The sequence below is a fragment of the Sciurus carolinensis genome, chromosome 2 (genome assembly GCF_902686445.1).
Source record: "Sciurus carolinensis chromosome 2, mSciCar1.2, whole genome shotgun sequence".
Classification (NCBI taxonomy): Eukaryota; Metazoa; Chordata; class Mammalia; order Rodentia; family Sciuridae; genus Sciurus; species Sciurus carolinensis.
In genome coordinates this window covers 89,126,212-89,147,922 of record NC_062214.1, presented here as the reverse complement: position 1 = coordinate 89,147,922, position 21,711 = coordinate 89,126,212, and the positions used below count along the sequence as shown (strand labels likewise).

The window sequence follows — 21,711 nt, the reverse complement described above, 5'->3', positions numbered from 1 at the left end:
AATTTTTAAAGAACAACACGATGCTACGCTAAGGGTCGCTCCCACCCTCCACCCTCCCCGGCTCAGGGGCGGGGCGCAGTGCCACCTCCCCGGAAGTACTTCCCCTTAGGGGCTGGGGCTTGCCGGAAGTGGCGCAGCGGCAGGGAGGGGCTCTTCACCCGGTCCGGCAGCTGAAGCTCGGCGCTCGGGTTACCCCTGCAGCGACGCCCCCTGGTCCCACCGATACCACTGCTGCTCCCGCCCCTTCGCTCCTTGGCCGCGCAATGGGCACCCGCGACGACGAGTACGACTACCTCTTCAAAGGTGAGGTCGTGGGCTCTCATACTGTCTACCAAGTCCCGTGCGGGGGCCCGGGACACTCCCGGGGGACCCGCGTGCGGGCCGCCCCTGCACTGAAATGGGCCTTCCTCAGCCCTTCGTCCTGCGGTCTCCTGGTTATTGCCTACCCTCTCTTCAGACGGTGGGTCCGATCACACGTTTGTCTCTTAGCGGGCCCCGTAGGCCTCGTAGCCTCAGGAGCCCCTCACTGTGTCCTTCTCACAGCGGACTGCCTTCTCCAAAATCGTGTAATTCCTTCCCTGGGGTTCCGAGGCCCCGCCGCCCCTCCCACCATCTATCTTTTCGGGCTTAGCGCCCCCTCCCTTTCAGGATGCTCCTTCCCCACTCACATCCCCTCCGACCGGCCCTTCGCTCCTCTGGGCTTATCCTTGGGCGCAGGCTCCTACTACAGGTCTTTTTCTTATCTGCCCCCTTTTCCTCGGAGTGAACCTTTCCTCTGCGTCTCCTCATAGCCCCTCCCTCGGGCGGTCGCCCCTCTTACCCAGATTCTACTGTCCCGGGGCCAGGTCCTCGTTTAATCTGAGCGGGCCGAGGTCCCCCACCCCCACCTCCACCCGCCCCGCAGTTCTCGCGGTCAGTAACCTTCTGGTACTGCTCGCTCGTTCCCCGCTGATAGGCAACCCTCTCTCTCTGCCTTCCCTTCTCAGATTGTGTTTAAAGCTCCTCCTGTGTCTTCTCCGGTACGACCAGGGTGGTGGATAGGAGGACAGGAGGGGTTGTCCATCACCCACTCGCGCACTTGTCGCAGTGACCCGGCAGACTGATAGGACTTCCCACTTAGCCTTTTTTTTTTTTTTTTTTTTTCTCCTGCTGTCTTTTACCCAACTGCAGCTAGCCCGGGATAACTCTTCTCTTCGCTTGCGAGAAAGGGTTGCGGATGGGTGGTGGCTGTTATCCTTGCCAGACCTGAAGGCCCAGTTCCCGAACAGGAAAGGTTGTGCGCTGCACAAATACTAGCTTGCTTATCACTATGGACTGGTTGCTTCCTGCTGCAACACTGGGAGGATCCAACAGGAAGGGAAGAGCCTCAGTTGGCCACATACCTTTCCCAAACGGTGGGAGGTGGGGTGGTGGTGGGTGGTATTTGTGTGCTCTTTTGATTAAATTAAATATTTATTTATTTATTATAAGGTAGGGAAACATGTAGTGCCCGTGGACAGACATTGGAGGATGGGGATGGGTAGAAAGAAGTGCCTATGGGTTGAGTCTGAAAAGAATCCAAATAATTTTTTTTTAAAATCAACCAAGATAAAAGATACAGCTTTCACTGAGAAAAGAGTACAGTGAATGCTTTTTTTGTTCAGTGAATGTGCTCTCACTTTGATAGTCTTTCTCAGCTGCTGAATTAGAAGGGCAGCAATCAGTAGTGTGCTGAACAAAGATCATTACCAGGGAGGAAGAAGCCATTGCTATTAAAGCTTTACTGTAGAGGGTGGAGTTTAAAAAGAATGTTCAGCATGATGACTGTTCCTGACTTTGCCATTGGGTGCTAAGAATGATTGACTAAAGGAAGCAGGAAACATTTATTTGTTTTACCAATACTTTGCAAATCTTGTTATACTAGCTGATGATATACCCTTCCACTTACTCCTCTGAGGCAGTGTATTCTATTACATAGGGTGAGTACCTTTGTTGTCACCCTTATTCTTATATTGAAAGGTCATTGACAGATAAGAGTATTTAATTTTACAAATACAAAAAGGAGACATGGATTATTTACACAGTTTGCTGAAAGCATCTGAAGTGATGTGAAATTACTTGAGTCCCTGGAGACTTTGCGGTTTAGTCATTAAAGGGAGGTTTGTTTTTAAAAATACTGTATAATGGCAATGGCAGGTAACTTCCTCTGAAGTAATTTTGAACAAGATAGGTTATCAAGGTGTTTCTCTTGTTTGGTTGGGTACTTGAGTGTCTGTTATAGAAAACCCCTCCCCCCAAGGATGTTAATTTTCCTGGATCGGCTTATGGAATTTTAATTTAGTTTTGGGGTTAAACCATCCTTCTAACAAAGAGAAAACAGCTTTGGAATCACATCTGTTTTCAAATCCTGACAAGGACTTATGCGTGCTTTGTGACCTTGGGAAAGTTATTTTTATTTTTTTTTGAGCCTCAGTTCCTCATCTATAAAAAAGGAAATACTGTAATACCTGGTTCTCAGAACTGTTGTGAGGAATAAACAAGACAATTAACTTTTAGCTCCTGTGAAGACTCAATAAATGGTAATATGCTGAAAAGAAGTCACTGACTTGTTTTAGTTTTTCTTAAATCTTTGTAAATTATAAGCATTTACATATTAGTAAAGAAACATAAAACTAGGAAGTTTCTAAAGCATTTTGTTTATGTGGGTTACTTTTTTATTTTGTTTAACATTTTGCTGTTTAAGGTAGGATGTTTAAAAAATGTTGCTGAGAAGAATTTCCACTTTTTAAAAACTCCTACAGGATATGAGTCACTTTTTTTTAAACCTCAATGCTGATTACTTAGCCAGTTTCTTATTTATATAATTATTTTAAAATGAAGCAAGAATAATTTTAAAGTGATTTTATTTTATAGAGATTTTTTTCACTAAGGTAAACTGCAGCTACATCTACTTGGAAGAAGGCTTACCATAGCATACTTAATAGTTGATGGAATTGGAGTTAGTTTATAACTAACCAGTTGAAAATAAGGGGATATTTTTATTAGTATGGGGTGGAGTGGTCTAAAGGGTAATGTAATGTGGGAAGAGTAGGACAATTATTCTAAATTATGTATTTGTTCTTGAATAAATTAATGTATATTACATATATCCGGATAAGCTCTATAGTGAAATTTTTGGGGTGTATATGTGTGGGGCTAGGGGGAATAAATTTTTTTATGAGACACAGGAGAAGCGAACATCAGTCATAGTTCACGTTTACATATATTGTGGTAGAAGCAATCCATTTGAAGTCACATTTTCTGACTTATCACTGGGAACATAGTCTGTTGTTTAGGGCATTTTTTTTTCATTAACCATCAACTGATTGTACACATGATCATAGGAACATAGTTGTTGTACACACATGATCATAGGAACATCTTTGTTGTACATCTTGGTAGTTTTTCTTTCACAACTTTTGGTTGAGCAACTTTGTTTCTATTGAATATGGAAAAACTTGCTAGACTTAAGCCTTAATGAATTGAATGTATTTTATAAAGACTTTCAATGAGATTGGACTATGAATATAGTTTAGAAAGTGGAATTATTTTCAAGTTTGTGAAAATGATGCTATTCTTTCAGTTGATAACATCAGGAGCTGATGTGCTATATGTAATGTAACAAATTAAGTTTTAGCCCAGTAAGTTAGTTTGCCAGAGAAAAGTGTAAAACTAAGTGGTTGAAGAGGTGGAAAATTTATAAATAATGAATAATTAATATGTGTATTCTGCTTTATAGTATTTAGCAGTCTGATATTTGTTTATATGTATATAAACAAATTAGTATTAGGTATTAGAGATAATGTTAACATTTAGAAGATAATGCTAACCAAGTGAAGATAAATGCTATCAGATTATTTTGGAATTTCAAAAATGTTCAATATATAGATTCTGTTAGTTACCTTGTTATTAACTGTATGTGTGCTATATAGATGGCTTATAATTGTAAAATGTTTAAATGGAAGTGCTAAGACACTAGTCATAGACAACAGAGAAAAATTATTGCAGACTTTTTCTTGAATAATAGAATTATTTAGTTTATCATATTTTAAAAAAGCAACTAAGGAATTGGGGGTGTAACTCAGTGATAGAGCTTATGCACAAGGCTCTGGGTTAAACTCCTAGAAAAAGGAAGTAATTAAATATTGTCAACTTAATGAGAAAAACTGCTTTGATCATAATTATTTAATGAGAAAAACTTTTGATCATAATTTTTAAAATTTGAATCCATTAAGAAAGGTCTGTGAAGTTTCGTTTTTAATTTTTTTGTTTTTTAAGTCATAACCAGTTACTTCTCTTATGTTGCTTTCATCTTTATATTTACTTACTTAACCTAAATATAACCCTGTTTTTTTCTTAAATATATTTTTTAATTGTAGATGGACACAATACCTTTATTTTTATTTATTTTTTTATGTGGTGCTGAGGATTGAACCTAGTGCCTCACATGTACTAGGCAAGTGCTCTACCACTGAGCAACAACCCAGCCCACCCTACCTGTTTTGATTTCTCATTTGGTAGCTGAATAGAATTAACTTTCCTTAAGGTGTCACTTCTCAGTATCTTTTTGGTAAGACTATTCTTGTAGAACCATTGTCTGCTGTTGTCATTTAAAATATCCTTTAATAGGTTGCTAGTCTTAATTCTGTCTAATTTACCCAGGTCTAGTTGAGATAACTATTTTATACTACATAAAGCATTTATAATTTCTGAGTTATTTTCAGATGAGTGTGACTTTATAATATTAAAATTAATTGATTACATTGAGAAAAAAATTCCCTCGCTGTCTCTATGACAGCATAAAGATTTGAAGTTGGCGGATAATGAACTTAATCTAGTTAAAAGTGAAGGTCAAAGGGTAGAACCCAAAATTTGGAAATGTTGGAGTTTTTGTGGAAAATGGAGAAGTGGAGGGTGTACTTTGAGGTGTGTCCCCCCCCCCCATTGTCATTGTTTTAATTTTCCAAAGGTGGTGTCATTCTAGGTATCTTGTTCATATGACTGACTCCTGAATTACTGATTAGTATGAAGTGCCTGTAAAATAGAAATGTTCTAATCTTTTTTGTTTTTTCCTTTAGCTGTTCACACCTCAAGTTAGTATTTTGTACTGCTCATGGAAGGCTAGAATTGATTTAAAAATTTCTTCAGCAGAATATTCAGCCTCTTGTATTAAGAAGCAACAGTGATTGTATTCTATTAATAGGTAGACTGTTATTGAAACTGGGATTTGACTTCATATCTAGAAAGGTAGGCTTTGGAAACTAACCTATCAGCTGATCATCCTATAAAATTGAAAGGGCATTATTTTTGTACATTGTTTTCATGACCTTGCCATCTTCTTTCCTGGTATCCAAATAAAAGCATTTAATAATATATCTGTGTTTACCACAGTACCTTTGGCATCTTCTACTTGACTATGTAGTTAGAAATAACTACTCTTTGTGCTACATGGGGTCACTGCTGCCTGGATGATTTCTTGCTGACTCAACTGATAGAGGAAGCCAGAAAGATATGCATTTGATAATGTACTCCCTCTAAGATTGTCCAGAGGCCAGCTTATATCTGATTCTGTTACAAGGAATGAATACATAATGGACTCTTTTTCCTTTTACTAGGGTGCAATGAGATCATACATGTTTTTACCTCCCTTTCCACCTGTACCACCAAATCCCAGTCTCCTGAGAAAGACATGGTCTGATTCCTTGGCCTTATTCTTGTATGTTTTATATTCTAGTCTTGGTGTCTAAATTAATTAGCTAGTTTAGATGGGTAAGAAGCATTAGTAGTCATCAGTAGGAATAAATACAATGCTTCCTGAAATACCAATAACAATTTTTACAAAGGAAAAAATGCTCTCTACTTCAAATTCTGTAAACTGATGAACCCATTTTGGTCTTTAATTCACAAAAGAAATGCTTTAAAACCTTTCTTTTTTTTATTATTATTATTATTGGGGATGCAACCAAGTGGTACCCTGACCACTGAGCAACATCCCCAGGCTTTTTCTTTTCATTTTTTTTTTTTTTTTCGTTGCTGGTGTTTGAACCCAGGGCCTTGTTCATGCTAGGCAAGTGCTCCACCACTTAGCTACATCTCTACTCCTTTTTATTTATTTATTTTTGTTGTTTTGTTTTGAGACAAGGTCTTGCTAAGTTGTCTGGTTTCTAACTTGCAGTCCTCTTGCCTCAGCCTCCTAAATATCAGAGTAGCTAGGGGATTACAGGTGTGCTTGGTTTCCGTTGTTTTTGAAATTCTAAGTGTGTTATGCCTTGGGTGAAGAAGTTAGTAAATAAAACTGTCTCTTAACAGAAATCACAGAAAGTAAATTCATTTAATCAAAGCCTATTTTTAAAAAATTCATGCAGTCATAAATGGAAGCATATGTCCTTCTTGCTTTGGTTTTTGACTCATAGTGTGTCAGTTACACAGGGCCTCTGTGTTTTTCAGGGGTGGGGGTGTGGCATGCAGGTAGTAATGGGAGTACTGGGGTTGAACCCAGGGGCACTTAACCACTGAGCCATATCCCCAGCCCTTTTAAAATATTTTACTAGAGACAGGGTCTCACTGAGTTGCTCAGCACTTCACTAAGTTGTTGCAGCTGACTTTGAACTTGTGTTCCTCCTGCTTCAGCCTCCAGAATTGCTGGCTTTATAGGTGTGTGCCACCACACCAAGCCTTAGGGCCTCTGTTTATCCTTAGTGTGGTGGGGCTTATGGGGGGTGGGGGATGCAAGTGACATTCTTTAGTTTTATGTCACTCTGATAAGTACAACTATTAAAAGGTCTTTGTAGGTTCTGTCATCTGAAAAGCAAAATTTGTAAACCTGATGTCTCTCATTTTAAATGTTTCATCTCAAAGAAGTATTATCCATTTTTAAAAAAAATTTTTTAGTTGTGTATGGACACAGTGCCTTTATTTACATGTGTTGCTGAGGTTTGCACCTAGTGCCTCACAAGTGCTGGGCAAGTGCTCTACCACTGAACTACTGCTCCAGCCCCAGAAGTATCATTCTTAACATCATAGTTAATCTTTGATGAAGCTCAGTAGAATGTATTCACTCTTCGTCTCCATCAACTAACATCCTTATATTCAGCACCCTGCTCCTATCCCTTTTTAAAATTCAGATGCCTTATCTTTTTGTTTCATTTCTGTTGCATTTTAATACCATGTCGATATAGCATTGATAGTAATTAATGCTTGTCATTAGTGCCTGATATCCCTATGATTAAAATTGTGTTTTTAAGGGCTGGTTGTATAGGTTAGTGGTAGAGTGCTTGCCTAGTATTTCTGAGGCCCTGGATTTGATTGCCAGCATTGTCCCCCACCTCAAAAAAAAAAGCGGGGTGTGAGTACTGTGTTTAAGACAGGGTACTATAATTGTGCAGGTAGAAACAGGTTAAAGAGAATAGATTGGTTTTATAAATTGGTAACAGGTCAAGAGCATGGGCTGTTCAGCACCTACTCCCATCCCTTTTTAAAATTCAAATGTCCTATCTTTTTTGCTTTATTTGGTTTGAAGCCAAATTTCATTTTGTTGAAATTGTGATGGTATTCTGGATGTTTTTGCCTTATTAATCTGATGTTAATTTCTTGTCTTCTCAGTTGTCCTTATTGGAGATTCTGGTGTTGGAAAGAGTAATCTCCTATCTCGATTTACTCGAAATGAGTTTAATCTGGAAAGCAAAAGCACTATTGGAGTGGAGTTTGCAACAAGAAGCATCCAGGTTGATGGAAAAACAATAAAGGCACAAATATGGGACACAGCAGGGCAAGAACGATACCGAGCTATAACATCAGCGTAAGTTTCATGTTTTTTTTAAGTTCTTTTAAATAGGTTGGCATATGGTAAATTAGCTGACTTTTCATATTGGAAAAGGTAGAATAGTCCTCCATTAACTTGGGGGTACATTCTAAGACTCCCAGTAGAGCTCTAAAACCACACATAGTACTAAACCCTCTTTTTTTCATTTAATAGAAACACTTTTATGACTTTTCTATGGGGTATCTGAATTGCCAGCATCACTACTTTTGCTTTTGAGGTCATTATTTTTTTAAAAATATTTTTTTAGTTGTAGATGGACACAATACCTTTATTTTATTTATTTATTTTTATGTGGTGCTGAGGATCAAACCCAGTGCCTTAATGTGCTTGGCAAGCTTTCTACCATTGAGCTACAACCCCAGCCCTGAAGTCATTATTAAATAAGGGTTAGTTGAACACAAACACTACAATACCATGACAGTTGAGCTGATAACTGTGAGGGCTTCTAAGTGACTAAATGGGTGGGTAGTTTATATTGTATGAATACCCTGGGCAAAGGGTTGAATCATGTCCAGACCTGGATGGAGTGGGATCTTATCATGCTACTCACAACAGTACTGATTTGAACTTACAAATTGTTTATTTCTAGAATTTTTCATCTAATTTTTGTGGACTGTGGTTGACTGCAGGTAACTGTGTAAAGTGATATTACACATAAAGGGGACTATTATACTATTTTCTTTTAAGAATTCCAATATGAGGAATTCATTGAAATTATAAGGTATGTTTTAAAAAAATATATGATCCATATCTTGAGTTCTTCCTGGTGTTCACTTTTATCTTGTGGTTATTTTTTTGATAGTTACATGTATGTTCCTGTTTTCAGGTACTATCGTGGAGCTGTAGGTGCCTTATTAGTTTATGACATTGCTAAACATCTCACATATGAAAATGTAGAACGATGGCTGAAAGAACTGAGAGATCATGCTGACAGTAACATCGTTATCATGCTCGTGGGCAATAAGAGTGATTTACGTCATCTCAGGGCAGTTCCTACAGATGAAGCAAGAGCTTTTGCAGGTTAGTAATATGAATTCCATGATACTATAGTGATTTAATATTTCTTAACTGTTTATGTCTTGCAGTTTCGATACACTTCCAATGAGGGTAATAGTTTTTTTTTAATACCTATGTTTTATTTATTTATTTTTATGTGGTGCTGAGGATTAAACCCAGTCCTCACATGTGCTAGGCAAGTGCTCTACCACTGAGCCCCAACCCCAGGGTAATAGGTTTTAATAGTTTCAAAAAGATAAAAATGGTCAAGTGCCATAGTGCACACCTGTAATCCCAGTGACTTGAGAGGCTGAGGCAGGAGAATTGTGAGTCCAAAGCCAACCTCAGCAATTTGGAGAGACCTTGTCTGTAAATAAAATGTTAAAAAGTGCTGGAGATCTGGCCCAGTTGTTAAGCGCCCCTGGGTTCAATCCTCGGTACCAAAATAAAAAAGAACAGTCAGCAAGAATTAATTGTTTTGAAGTTTGTGCTGCTGTATCTGGGTCTAAAAACATTCCTAGGGAGTGTTAGGGACCAACAGGGATGCCACTGCTTAGTTTTAACTTTTTGTGTCTTGCCATCATTCTGGTATGGACATTTTGGTAGGGGCAATTACCTGAAGGCAACATGGTGCATTCTTGGCTTGTAAATATCATGACCTTGCACTAGTTATTATATTGTTATGCTTTAACAATTATTATTTTAGTGTCCTAGGCAAGAAGCAGCTTTATTTCAAATAATATAGTTACAGAATTTAGTGATAGCATAGTTGTGTGGTTGACAGGGAGGATAGTGGAGGATAAAATAGCTGGGTGTTTGATGAATTTTACTATATTTTAGTAGTATTGTTCATTGCTAGTGGTAGTATTTAGATGCAGCAAGTTATTTATTTTAATTAAGAAACTATTAGTTATGGTGGTGGGTCCTGTACTCTCAGCCCCTTGGGGGAGGGTGAGGCAGGAGGATCACTTGAGCCCAGGAGTTCAAGACCAACCTGGGCAACATAGCAAGACCCCATCTCATTAAAAAACAAAACAAAACAACAACAACAACAAAAAAAAACAACTAAAGGAAATTTCTCACTTATTTTTAATCTACTGAAGTATAAATTGAATGGTGCCCTTAACATTCCAGAAGTTGGAGAGGTCTTAAGTTTTAAGAAATTACTTCTGTTTTTGAAGGCCAGGGTTATAGTAGCTCAGTAGTAAGAGTGCCTGCTTAGTATGTGCAAGACCCTAGGTTAGATCCCCAGCACCATGGGGGTGGGGCTTGAGAAAAAGATTGTTGACTTCTTACTGGAATCAGATCTTGGACTGGAGATATAGCTCAGTGGTAAAGTGCTTGCCTTAGCATTTGCCTTGTGAGGCCCTGAGTTTGATGTCCAGCTCTGCAAAAAAACAAACCAACCCCAAAACTTAACAAGACTAAATTTATTGTGTCTCCTTACAGAAAAGAATGGTTTGTCATTCATTGAGACATCTGCTCTAGACTCCACAAATGTAGAAGCTGCTTTTCAGACAATTCTAACAGGTAAGACATTATCAGGTTTTATCAGTGGGAATTGGAAGTTTTTAGGAAGGGAATTAAATGAATTAATCAGGAAACTATACATTATACCATCTGAGAATGACTGTCATTTGAGAGGTGCCAGTAACAGTGATGTATAGAGTATAAAATTAGTTAGAACCCTTGCTTGTTGTGCTTCAGTCATCATAATTCATTTGGTTTATAGTGGGAAAATATTTTGAAAGTAGGTTGTTCTCTTCCAAGTGTTTCGGTCATATATTTCTTACTTCTGGTCAAAATTGGTTATGTTCAATGTACTTTCACAAGATATATATTCAGATCTTGGCTATGGAAAGATAATGCCCTTTTGAAATTAGGCAAGGAAAATAAAAGGCTAAGGGAAAATATTTTTAAAAATTTAAGTGAAAAAACAAGATCAAATTTTCACTTGATATAAGAGCAAGATGTTACTTGTAGATAAAGTCAGCCAGTGATCCCTATAGAAAAGTTGAAACAAATAATGGGAAAGGACAAAGTTCATGCTGTTTTGGAATGTGGATGACCTGGTCAGTCTTCCTGAAGACATTTTATTTGTGCTGACTCATATTTACCCTAACTTTTTATTTGAATGACCAGATTATCAGCAAATGTTTTAATCCTTTAACAGGTACTTTGATGGGTTGCTTCTAAGTAATGTAAAATTGTTACCTTTAAGAACTCCTGAGTTAGAATACAGTCTTATGTGGCATTTCTCTGAAAAGTCTGTATGTAGAATTGTTAATATTAGTTTCCCATTATGATGTAACAGGTTAATTTAGACTGTATGCAGTACCAGTTTTTAACCTTAAAGTATTGTCTTATTTCACTGTAAAAATGTAAGGAATAAAGCCTAGGAATTAAGAGCATGAACTAGAAAACCTCATGGTGGTCCTGACGCCTTCACTTGTTATTAGCTCGTAATCGTAGGCAAGTTTTTTAACCCCTTTTAGCCTTTAATTTGTTCATTTGTAAAACTCAGATATGTTTTGGGGAGATGATACTTCCTTTTTGAGAGAGGGCTTGGGTTTTTAAAACCTTGAGATATGATTTGATATGATATGTTCTAACTTGATTCTCATTTCTACTTAAAAGTTTGGTTTTTTTTTTTTTTTTTTTTGGTCTCTAACCCACAGAAAATAGTATTCAGTCACTAAGATGTCTGCTCTGGACTCTGAAAATGAGTTTAATTAGGGCCTTTAAAGTACTTATCTATCCCTGACATATAGTGAACATTTGATAAATTAATAGCTAAATAGTAATTAAGGCATGGCAAAAAAATTCTTGAACCTAGAGTAAACATTGATGATTGAATACCTGTTTTATTACAATTGTTTTGTTACCTGAAGAATAGTTAGTTACTAAACAATCAGTACTATGGTTGGGTAAACAGTTTTGGGAACACAGTAGCTTTTCTTTAAAATCTTATGTGTGTCAAGTTTCACTGTAAATTATATCAAACAAGATTTGATTAAATATGCAGTATGTCTGCAAGTTCTGCTTTTTTTCTTTATAACCACTTGTGTGGATTTTATTGAGTCAACATATAGAGTATTATATTGAACCAGGAGTTTGAAGGTTTTTTCTTTTTACTCCTTTGTACCTGTGTAACTGAAGTCACTGAGCCACTTGGATTTATAGTGTTTAAACACTTTTGAGTTACACCACCTTAGAGGAGAAAACCTTTTAGGCAGTCCTCATTGTTGGGATATTTTTTTATGTCCTATCAAATCTCCTCTGCTATAATTCTAGCTCATTTATTCTGATCTCAATTTCTAGCACGTATGTTCTGGTACTAAGTGAAGAGGAAGCCAAGTCTTCTTCCATCTGTAATTCACTGTTGTATGTATCATTTTAACCTCAAACTTCTGATCCACTCAAACATGAAACTTAATTAGCAGTGATATATATTTAAAATTAAGATGTTTTGTCCTTAAAACTGAAGAACATCTGGCTATTTTTCTTAAAATTTACCCTAGATTAAACTTCTATTTCTGCTAAATGTTGCTTGAAAGCAAAGACTTTTAGTTTCACTTACTATTACTTTACCTCTTTATATTTACTGTTTCCTCAGCTTGCTGCATAAGTTTCAATGTTGATCAAAGATCTCTACATGTGGCAGCAGACCTCTGTGTTGTTTTGCAAGTGTTAGGATGTTTGTTCTAAACTTTCCTTCTGTCTGTATCCCTCCTATGTGAAAGTATCAATGCACAGAAAAAAATGGAAAGAGAATAGTAATCTCATTACAGTTAATTCTACCCTTAACATTGAGGAAGAATTCATTTTATTTTGATACTGCTGGAAGAATAAAACTGGCTTTTTAATTTTTAAGATGCAAAATTATGTAGCATTGGAAAATTTATCTGTTATTACTGAGAGTTATTTGTAGTGTTGTTTTAGAAGACTGTGGCATTTGCATTCTTAACATCCATGCATTTCACAATGATTCCATAAGATGATTTTTGGGGGTGCGGGGTGGTATTAGTGATTAAACCCAGGGGCATGTTACTACTCAGCTACATTCCTAGCCCTTTTAGTCTGTATTTTGAGATTTTTGAGACAGTGTCTTCAAAGTTGCCCAGGCTGGCCTCAAATTTGCAATCCTGACTCAGCCTCCTGAATCACTGGCATTACAGGCATGTGCCACCATACACAACCCAGGAGATGAATTTGCTGGTGGCATTTTTTTTAGCAATGGTTAAATAGTACATGAATTAGCCTGGTAGATTGCTCAGAATCTGCATTTCAGTACAGCTTTTTTTTTTTTTTTTCTCAATCTCACTAAGAACTCAATGAAAGTTGGCAGTAGTAATACAAAGAATTTGTAAATACCCTTTACCTCTATTTATCAAATTGAAACAGACTGATTTGCCCCCCCCTCCCCATTTAGCAGTTAGAACAGCTTCCTTATGCTGAGAATGGAAGCTAAAGGGCAACAACCCTCCACCCTAATAAATGCCAAGGAAGTTGAGAGCAGAGATTGCCCCCTCCTTAGGCACCTGTAATGCAGGCTAACTAAATCCACATAATACATTTCCTGCCTTTTGTCTTACTTTACTGCCTCTTTTACTTTAAAAGCTCTCCTCACACATGGTGGGGCCTGCCTGTAATCTCAGTGATTTGGGTGGCTAAGGCAGGAGGATCTCAAGTTCGAGGCCAGCCTTAGCAATTTTGTGAGACCCTCAAGCAGATTAATGTGATCCTGTCTCAAAATCTGCACCACATCAGAGTAAGTGGCAGACATAATGCCTCTTATTCCTAAGTACTTTTCTGTTTGTATTTCCTAAAAACAAGAACATTTTCTTGCATGATTGTAGTGCAGTGATCAAGACAGAATAATACTACATCAACAGCCGTAGATCTAATTCCGATTTTGTCAATTGTTCCTAGTAATGTCCTTATTAACGAGAAAGTTTGAGGTCAGGTCATGCATTCTATTCAGGTGGTTTTATCTCTTTAGTCTCCTCTAATCTGAACCAGTTCCTTCATATTTCTTTTGTTTTTTAACATTGACACTTTTGAAGGGTATAAACCAGCTATTTTATAGTGTTTTTCAATTTGGGTTTGTCCTATGTTTCTTCATGATTAAATTCAGTTATACACTTTCGGTAGAAATGCCACAGACTTGTTCTCAATGCAAAGGCTTGTGGTAATTGGTTTATTTTATTCGTTACTGGTGTTGCAATTTTTTTTTTTTTTTTTTTTTTCCGTACCAGGGGTTGAACCCAGGGGCACTTAACTTCTGAATCACATCCCCATTCCTTTTTGTATTTTATTTAGAGATAGGGGCTCGCTAAATTGATAAGGTTGGCTTTGAACTCAATCCTCCTGCATCGGCCTCCCGAGCTGCTGGGATTACAGGCGTGTGCCACTGTGCCAGCTAAAGACAAATTCTTTATTCTGTGACTGAAAGAATTTTAAATCATTTGGCATATTGGCTTTTAAAAAAGAGGCTGAAGTTTTCAGATATTAGAGTAGTTAAGAATCTTTTAATTAGGTGTGGTAGTTGGTTTGTTCTTGGCATGTAGCAATCTTTTAAAAATACACATGAATGTGTCAGATTGAGGTATTTTTTGACCTTCAAAACATGGTGAGCAATGGATTTGAAGAGATCTAATAAATTAAAAGCTTTACCTAGACTGTAGTGGAATAATGCAGGTTTCTGTTTTCATGTATTTGGACGGTCTAAAGAATTTTAACTCTTATCCCCTAATTTGGAACAGTTTCATTTAACTTCCTTAGAATGACTGTCACTTAATCCACATTTTCAGTAGAGTAGAAATACGTACATGTCCTTTTTATTTAGTTTTACCTTGTTATATTTAAAGCTATTTTATATTGATATTTTACTTTATATTTAGATCTTCTATAAGAGATCCTAATAGAATGATAAAGTAGTATTCCTTTTCTTCCTGACCTTACCTAACCTTTAGACATCTTGAAAAGGGACTGCACAGCAATTTGTTTAAATGTTCATTTGGCTCTAAATGAGAACGTGCCCTTGAAAGAGGGAAATACAGTACTTGCTTTTGATTTAGCAAGTTACTAGTTACGTCCTTTTTCTCCTATTGAAATAACCTTCTCTGATCAGATACCAGCTAGTAAGTACCTGCTTCCTATTTCCTTATCAAAGTTTTTTTTAAATGACACACCTAGCTATAAGAGACTTAAGTAAATTACTTGTAGATCCTCTTAGAGCTGATTATACTTGAAAGAAAAAGTTTTTCCTTATTTTCTGATCAATATTTTCAAATTTTTATTGCCTTTGGTATTTTTATTAGCACATATCTTTTTAGTTACTGGAGTAAATGCAGCACTAATCCATTTCTAAAAGTATATAGTATTTGCAGACAGTTACACAACACTGCTCCAATGTCTTGCTTTGTAATGAGATCTCTTCAATTATTTACTTCTCTCTGTTCTCTGAGAAGTCTCCCTTTGCCTCTCTTTGGTATTATTTATATTTGCTTTTTTTAGTAAGAGCCTGCATTTTGTTTTTGTTTTTGTTCTCCTAACTTCTTCAAAACAGCTTGCAAATAAGTTAAAACTTATAAGAGTCACATTTGATTATCTGCTGTTGGAAAAAAGAAGACTTGTGCAGTTTGGCATTAAAGAAAAAACATAAAGAATAAATGGTATGGTTTCAAGCTGATGATTATCTTTATTCCTTAACCACTAACCTGATTGAATAATTGAAGGGTAATTCCTGACTTGAAATTTTTTATTCCTGTTTGAGGTTCCAAATGATACTCATACGTTAGTTTATGTTCTCAGAGCATTTTGCAGATGTTTTTACTTTGTGTTTTTTTACTACATATCTTTTATACTTAAAAATCTCCAAATATTATAGAAATAATATAGTGAATATATAATATATAGTGGATAATGTGAACTATTGTTCACATTTTGCCACATTTGGTTTCTCTCTCCATGTATGTATATATTCCCCCCTCTTTCAGTTTTTGGAAAGTAGTTTGTAGATATTATGGTACTTTGGTAGTAAATACTTCAGCGCTTTCTCTAGAACAAAACATTCTCCTATATAATTACAGTGCCACATATCATAACCAAGTAATTTAACATTTATACAGTATTAATGTGTAGTCTGTATACATATTTCTCCAAGTATATTAAAGACATAAGAACTCAAAAAACTAAACACCAAATGAACTAAATACACATTCTCAAAAAAAGAAAAATTTTGAGGGGGGAATACTGGATATTGAACTCAGGGGCACTGAACTACTGAGCCACATCCCCAGCCCTGTTTTGTATTTCATTTAGAGACAGGGTCTCACTGAGTTCCTTAGCACCTTTTGCTGAGGCTGGCTTTGAGATTGCAATCCTCCTGCCTCAACCTCCCAAACCGCTGGGATTATAGGCATGTTCCACTGCTCCCGACTCAAAAGAAAAAATTTAAATAACCAACAAATGTATGAAAAATGTTCAACAACTTTAGTATTCATGGAAATGCAATTCAAAACTACACTGAGATTTCTTGTCACTCTGCTGGCAAGGATGTGTGGGAAAAGGAACACTTATATGATGTTGGTGAGATTGTAAATTAATACAACTACTACAGAAATCACTCTGAAGATTCCTCAAAGACTAGGAATGGAATCTCCATATGACCCAGCTCTGTTACTCCTTGATATTTTTCTAAAAGAATTAAAGTCAGCGTACTATAGTGGTACATGCATGCCCATGTATAGCGGCACAGTTCACAATAACCAAGTTATGGAGCCAGCCTCAGTGTCCATCAGCAGATGAATGGATAGAGAAATGTGGTATATATACACAATGGTGTTTTATTCAACCATAAGGAAGAATGGAATCATATCATTTGGAGGAAAATGGAGGGAATTGGATAGCATCATTTTGAGTGAAATAAGCCAGATTCACAGTCAAGAGTTGGATGTTCTCTCTCAGATGTGGAAGTTAGAAAAAATTTTTAAAAGGGACCTCATGAAAATAAAAGTGAGACCAGTAGAGTTGAGGAAGGAGATTGGTGGGAGGAAGAAAGGGGGAAGGGTAAGGAGAGGTACTAGGGAATGAAATTGATCAAATATATTCACATATGAATAAGTTATAATGAATTCCACTATTACATGTAATTATAATGCACCAGTAAAAATAAAAATATCCTTTATAGATTTGTTTTTTAATCTTTAAATCCAAGATCTACTAAACAATCACATATTACATTGATAGAATTGTTTTGTATCTGGGGTATCAAGTAGAATTGACCCTAGCCATAGGTTGATACTGTGCATTTGGAATTTGGCTCATGGGTGAGAAATTGGTTTATAAAATTTAGTTAATTTAAATGGGTGTCTACTGTATTGGACAGTATAAATATAGAACATTTATTCTCATCTCAATCTGAATTTATTTCTTCATGGTTAAATTCATTATAAACATTTTTGGCAAAAGTACTTGGGTTTCTATAGAGGCATACATTGTGTCCTTCCTAGTACATCATATTAGGAGGTGGTTTATCATATCAAATTTGTCCCATTTTTTAGAATTCATTTGCCTTTTGAAGGTATTTATTTGGAAGATGCACTGGGAGAACAAAGATAAATAAGATACATTCAGTGTTCTTAAGCTTATAATCTAGTCAGATGTAATCTACTTTTAGGCCATGTCATGTAGGACCAAATAAAATATATTAAATACAGATATTGTGGTAAAGTTTAATTACATTTATTCATGCAATTAGTTATTTTCAACCGTCTACTATATGCTCTGTACTGGAGAGACAGCAGTGAATAAGGCAGACAGTTTTAGTTCTTACAAATTTAATGTTTAGTGGAGGAGGTAAACACTAAACAGTCTCAGTAAGTGTCATGAAAGTAAAAGAGACTGCATATAAAATCTTAAGTTGCCTCTTTGGAATAATTAATTATAGTTTAACTTTAGTTCTGGAGGTCACTAATAAACACATTAGATTCCTACTTCTCTTCCAGGAGTCTTTTTTTTTTTTTTTTTTTTAAATCATGTTTATGAAGTTGTGCTCTTCTCTACACAGCCTAGGAAGATACCTGATATATCTGGTAATGCAGGTTTATTTGTTTATTTGCATAGTGTCAATGTTTGTAGGCTTCTTTTGGAAAAGGTAGATTGAAAATGTTCTTCTGATTTAATTCAGACCTGTGCCTAAAAATTGTGTAATGCTTTTTAAACCAAGATGTGTTTGGTGAATCTTTCCCTCTGAAATGCAAAAACTTTGGTTTCTCTTTTTACAGTAATGAGTTGATTCTAATCAGAGGTTGTTTGAAAATAAAACTTAGAATTTATATGTTCTCTGTTTTGTGTTTTATCTGTCTTTTATACCAACTCCTTATGGGTTTATTTATACTATGTATTGCTATTTCTTTTATTCCTTCAGAGATATACCGTATTGTTTCTCAGAAACAAATGTCAGACAGACGTGAAAATGACATGTCTCCAAGCAACAATGTGGTTCCTATTCATGTTCCACCAACCACTGAAAACAAGCCAAAGGTGCAGTGCTGTCAGAACATCTAAGGCTTTTTCTTCTCCCCTAGAAGGCTGTGTATAGTCCATTTCCCAGGTCTGAGATTTAAATATATTTGTAATTCTTGTGGTCACTTTTGTGTTTTATTACTTCCTCATACTTATTTTTCCATGTCCTAAGTCTTTTGATTCTAGCTTTATAAAATCATCCACTTTGTCCCAAATGACTGCAGCTTTTTTTTTTTTTTTTTTTTTCCCCATGCTATGGCTTCACTAGCCTTAGTTTAATAAACTGAATGTTTGAATTCCTCAATTATTGTTTACTTTTCATCATGGAAGCCTGTCACTGTAGGACACAGTAGAACTTGATCACTTGAAGCTTGGACCTATTGGTCTTGATCAAATCAAACTAAGAAGACCTTAGAAATAAGCTATTGTTATGCCACAGAGCAGCTTATAAGTACTACACTTTTTCCTCAGTGCAGTGTATATTTTGACAAATCTAAGAATTGCCCTATAAACGTAGCAGGATTTTGAGAGCTTGAAAATTTTCCCTTATTCTGGAAGTGAATTTCTAAAATGCCTTAATAGGTTTATGTAGTTTAGTAAACTTTATTTTAAAATTTTTGTAAGCATCAAAATTGATTGAAGTTGGGGGCACTTTTTTCTGGACTAGAATTATCTTAATAATTACAAAAAACTTACGGTTTGGGTAGGGGTACAGTTATGTAGCTGTATGTTAAACAGTGATGCCTGGTAGGCTAGAAACTAGAGATTGAGGTGCCTCGGTTGCAGTGATCAGCCCAAACCATTTAACTCATCTCATTTCCCAGCAGTAGATTATGTGGCATTTTATTGCTCAGGCAATAACTGGTTTAATGCTGGAAGTGTCAAATCTTGAAGTGTCAATTTTGTTTTAAAACCTTCCAATGAGTGAAATGCAACCTAGTTTTATCCCCATATCCACCAACAGGCATGGGTAATTATTTTAACAATGCTTATCTTTGGGTTTTACAGTGTATAATGGAATACAGTCCAGTTAAGTCTTTGGTTTTAGTGTCTAAAGAATACAGAGAGGTTAATTTATGCTCAAGTGGTACCACTTAAAGGCATGTATTCTTTTAGTATGTAAAATGAAATAGTACCTTGAGTTCAAATAGAGTGCATTTAGGCATTGTAGAGACCTAAAATAATTTTATTCCACTACATTATTGAAATCAATGGAGCAACTAAATAGTTTCTCATTCAGAAATGTGCACACTAATATTTAGTTTTACTTCCTTGTGGATAATATTAAGCACTTACTCTGCAGTTTTCTGAAAGTTGTCTACTGCAGCGCTACTATTCAGGATGATGGGATACCTGAAAAAATATATATGTTGGGGCTTGCATAGATTGCTATGTTTCATAGTTAATCTTCTGTCTTTTGCGGTGCTCATGATGTGTGGAGCACACGGAAGGCATTGCTGTAGTCAGTCATTGTTGGTTTTCTTCTGTAGCTGTTTTATTATTTTAGTGTATTGGTTATAAAGATACTATTGTCTATTTGTAAATCGCTACTTTGTATTTTATGCATGCTCTGTAACTTGATTTTTTTTTTTTAGTTATTGATTTGGAATATATTCTCATTCTAATAAACAGTTATAGGGGGACTGTTCCTTATTTTGTCAGATTACATTTTTCATTTGAGTGCTTTGGATGTAGCCATGGAATACTTGATTTCCAATAAGTAAGAACATTGGTCCTTGGATTACTGAGTAAACATTGAATTGGGGGTATCAGTTTGTGAGCCGAGGTTTGATTTTAGACCAGTAGTTCAATTATGCCTGTCTTGGGAAAAGTATTCTCAGAAACATTAGGGAATAGTCTCTGTGCTTCATATGTAACAGTGTCACCAGATACAGGAAAAAGGCTCCATCTCTATTTTATTCAGAATTAATAGTAAATTTTTACAACCTGAGGAACCAAATAGTGAATTGAAAATAAATAAAGTAATTTTGAATTTTAACCAAGTGTAGACTTATATATTGCTTAGACATGGTTGGATCTTGCAGATCCAGGAAACATTAGATATATTGGAACATGACTTTGATTGCATTTCAACAAATATCTTCCTTGTGTAATCTGATTATTAATAGTCTAAACATTATTTGACAATTTGTCTCAGGTAAGAAACATTAAGTTTTTAAATATTATGATAAAGCAGTTTAGAAATATTTTGCTGCTTGACCTTGCTTTTCTGTTATTTTAACTTTGAATATTTTAAAACCTGTTATATTCTCCAGAAAAGTCAGTTAAGACATCATAATTTGATTTAAATTTGTATGTCATTGTTTTCAAGTGCTATCTGTGATTTCTAATAGTAGTTGTCTCTATGCAAAGGGAAGTTATCATTGTGTTGAATGTGCTAAATTCTAATTATAAGAAGAGGTGCTAGTTAGTGACTTTTGCCCCAGACTTTTAAAGTGAATGGTTCTGCAGAAAAGTTAGACTTTGTAAGAGTTTGGATTGTGCATTTCTTTGATTCTTTGGAAAATGAAAATCTTAATTTTTGTCTTTGCTGACTTGTATTTACAAAATACAAACACGTTCTTTGGTTTGAGCTATTGTGATATACTCTTTCATCTACCTTAAAGAAAAAAGCTGTACTGTTTAGACATTTTTCACCAACACTGAGACGAAGAACTCAAAGGCTAGTGTGTAATTAAGAACTTACTCTAACCTGTTGGGTTTCAATTTATTAGAGCTTTAAATTTTTTTTTATTATTTTAACAGAGGAGAAAAAAATGGGAATTACTTATCTGATGTCTCACACATATCAAAAGCCTGAAAAAAATTCAAAACAAAATGTGAATTTCATTTAGGATTGTATATGACTTCCACTTACTATGTAAAAAAATGAACTAAGACTGTGAAAGGACCCCCATCCACCACATCATTTAATGGGTTGGAACAGTCAGATAGGGAGCTGTGACACTAGTGCTAAGAGAAGAGAGCTGATTTTTCTTCTGGTTGGGACAGTGCTGGTACCATACCCCTTTCTACAATTGGGTAGGTCACTTTCTCCACTCACCTAAATAGTAAGCTAAATAAATTGGTGGTGTCATTCTGGCATTTTAAAGAATGGTTGTGTTCTCCCAAACTAGGAGTCTGATAATAGCAATAAAGTAATCCATTATAGTATGTTGTTACACCTTCTGTAAGGAGACCATTAGGCTGAAAGATAATTTTAATTGTATCCATTTTCCTGAAAATTGAGTTGGAAGAAAGATTATTTGAAAGGACGTTGTATCCTAGCCAGACTGTGAGTTAAAAGATTGAAAGTGGTGGGTATAATACAGCCCTAGACTGGG

At 36.0% G+C, this 21,711-nt stretch overlaps 1 protein-coding gene across 1 annotated transcript; it reads left to right on the top strand.

The window, feature by feature from the left end:
* The first annotated feature begins 122 nt into the window (after positions 1-122).
* Positions 123-20,015, top strand: Rab11a (RAB11A, member RAS oncogene family). The gene is made up of 5 exons (XM_047538438.1): positions 123-303; positions 7,621-7,816; positions 8,667-8,860; positions 10,286-10,366; positions 18,270-20,015. The coding sequence occupies exons 1-5, from the start codon at positions 264-266 to the stop codon at positions 18,407-18,409; spliced, it is 651 nt and encodes a 216-aa protein (XP_047394394.1). The 5' UTR covers positions 123-263; the 3' UTR covers positions 18,410-20,015.
* The last annotated feature ends 1,696 nt before the right edge of the window (positions 20,016-21,711 follow it).

Bases quoted from the DNA above. Each gene is read 5' to 3' on its own strand.
- Rab11a (XM_047538438.1), top strand. From the start codon at position 264: ATGGGCACCCGCGACGACGAGTACGACTACCTCTTCAAAG. The intron at 7,817-8,666 runs GTAAGTTTCATG...TCCTGTTTTCAG, and splicing joins TACCGAGCTATAACATCAGC to GTACTATCGTGGAGCTGTAG. The intron at 10,367-18,269 runs GTAAGACATTAT...TTATTCCTTCAG, and splicing joins TTTTCAGACAATTCTAACAG to AGATATACCGTATTGTTTCT.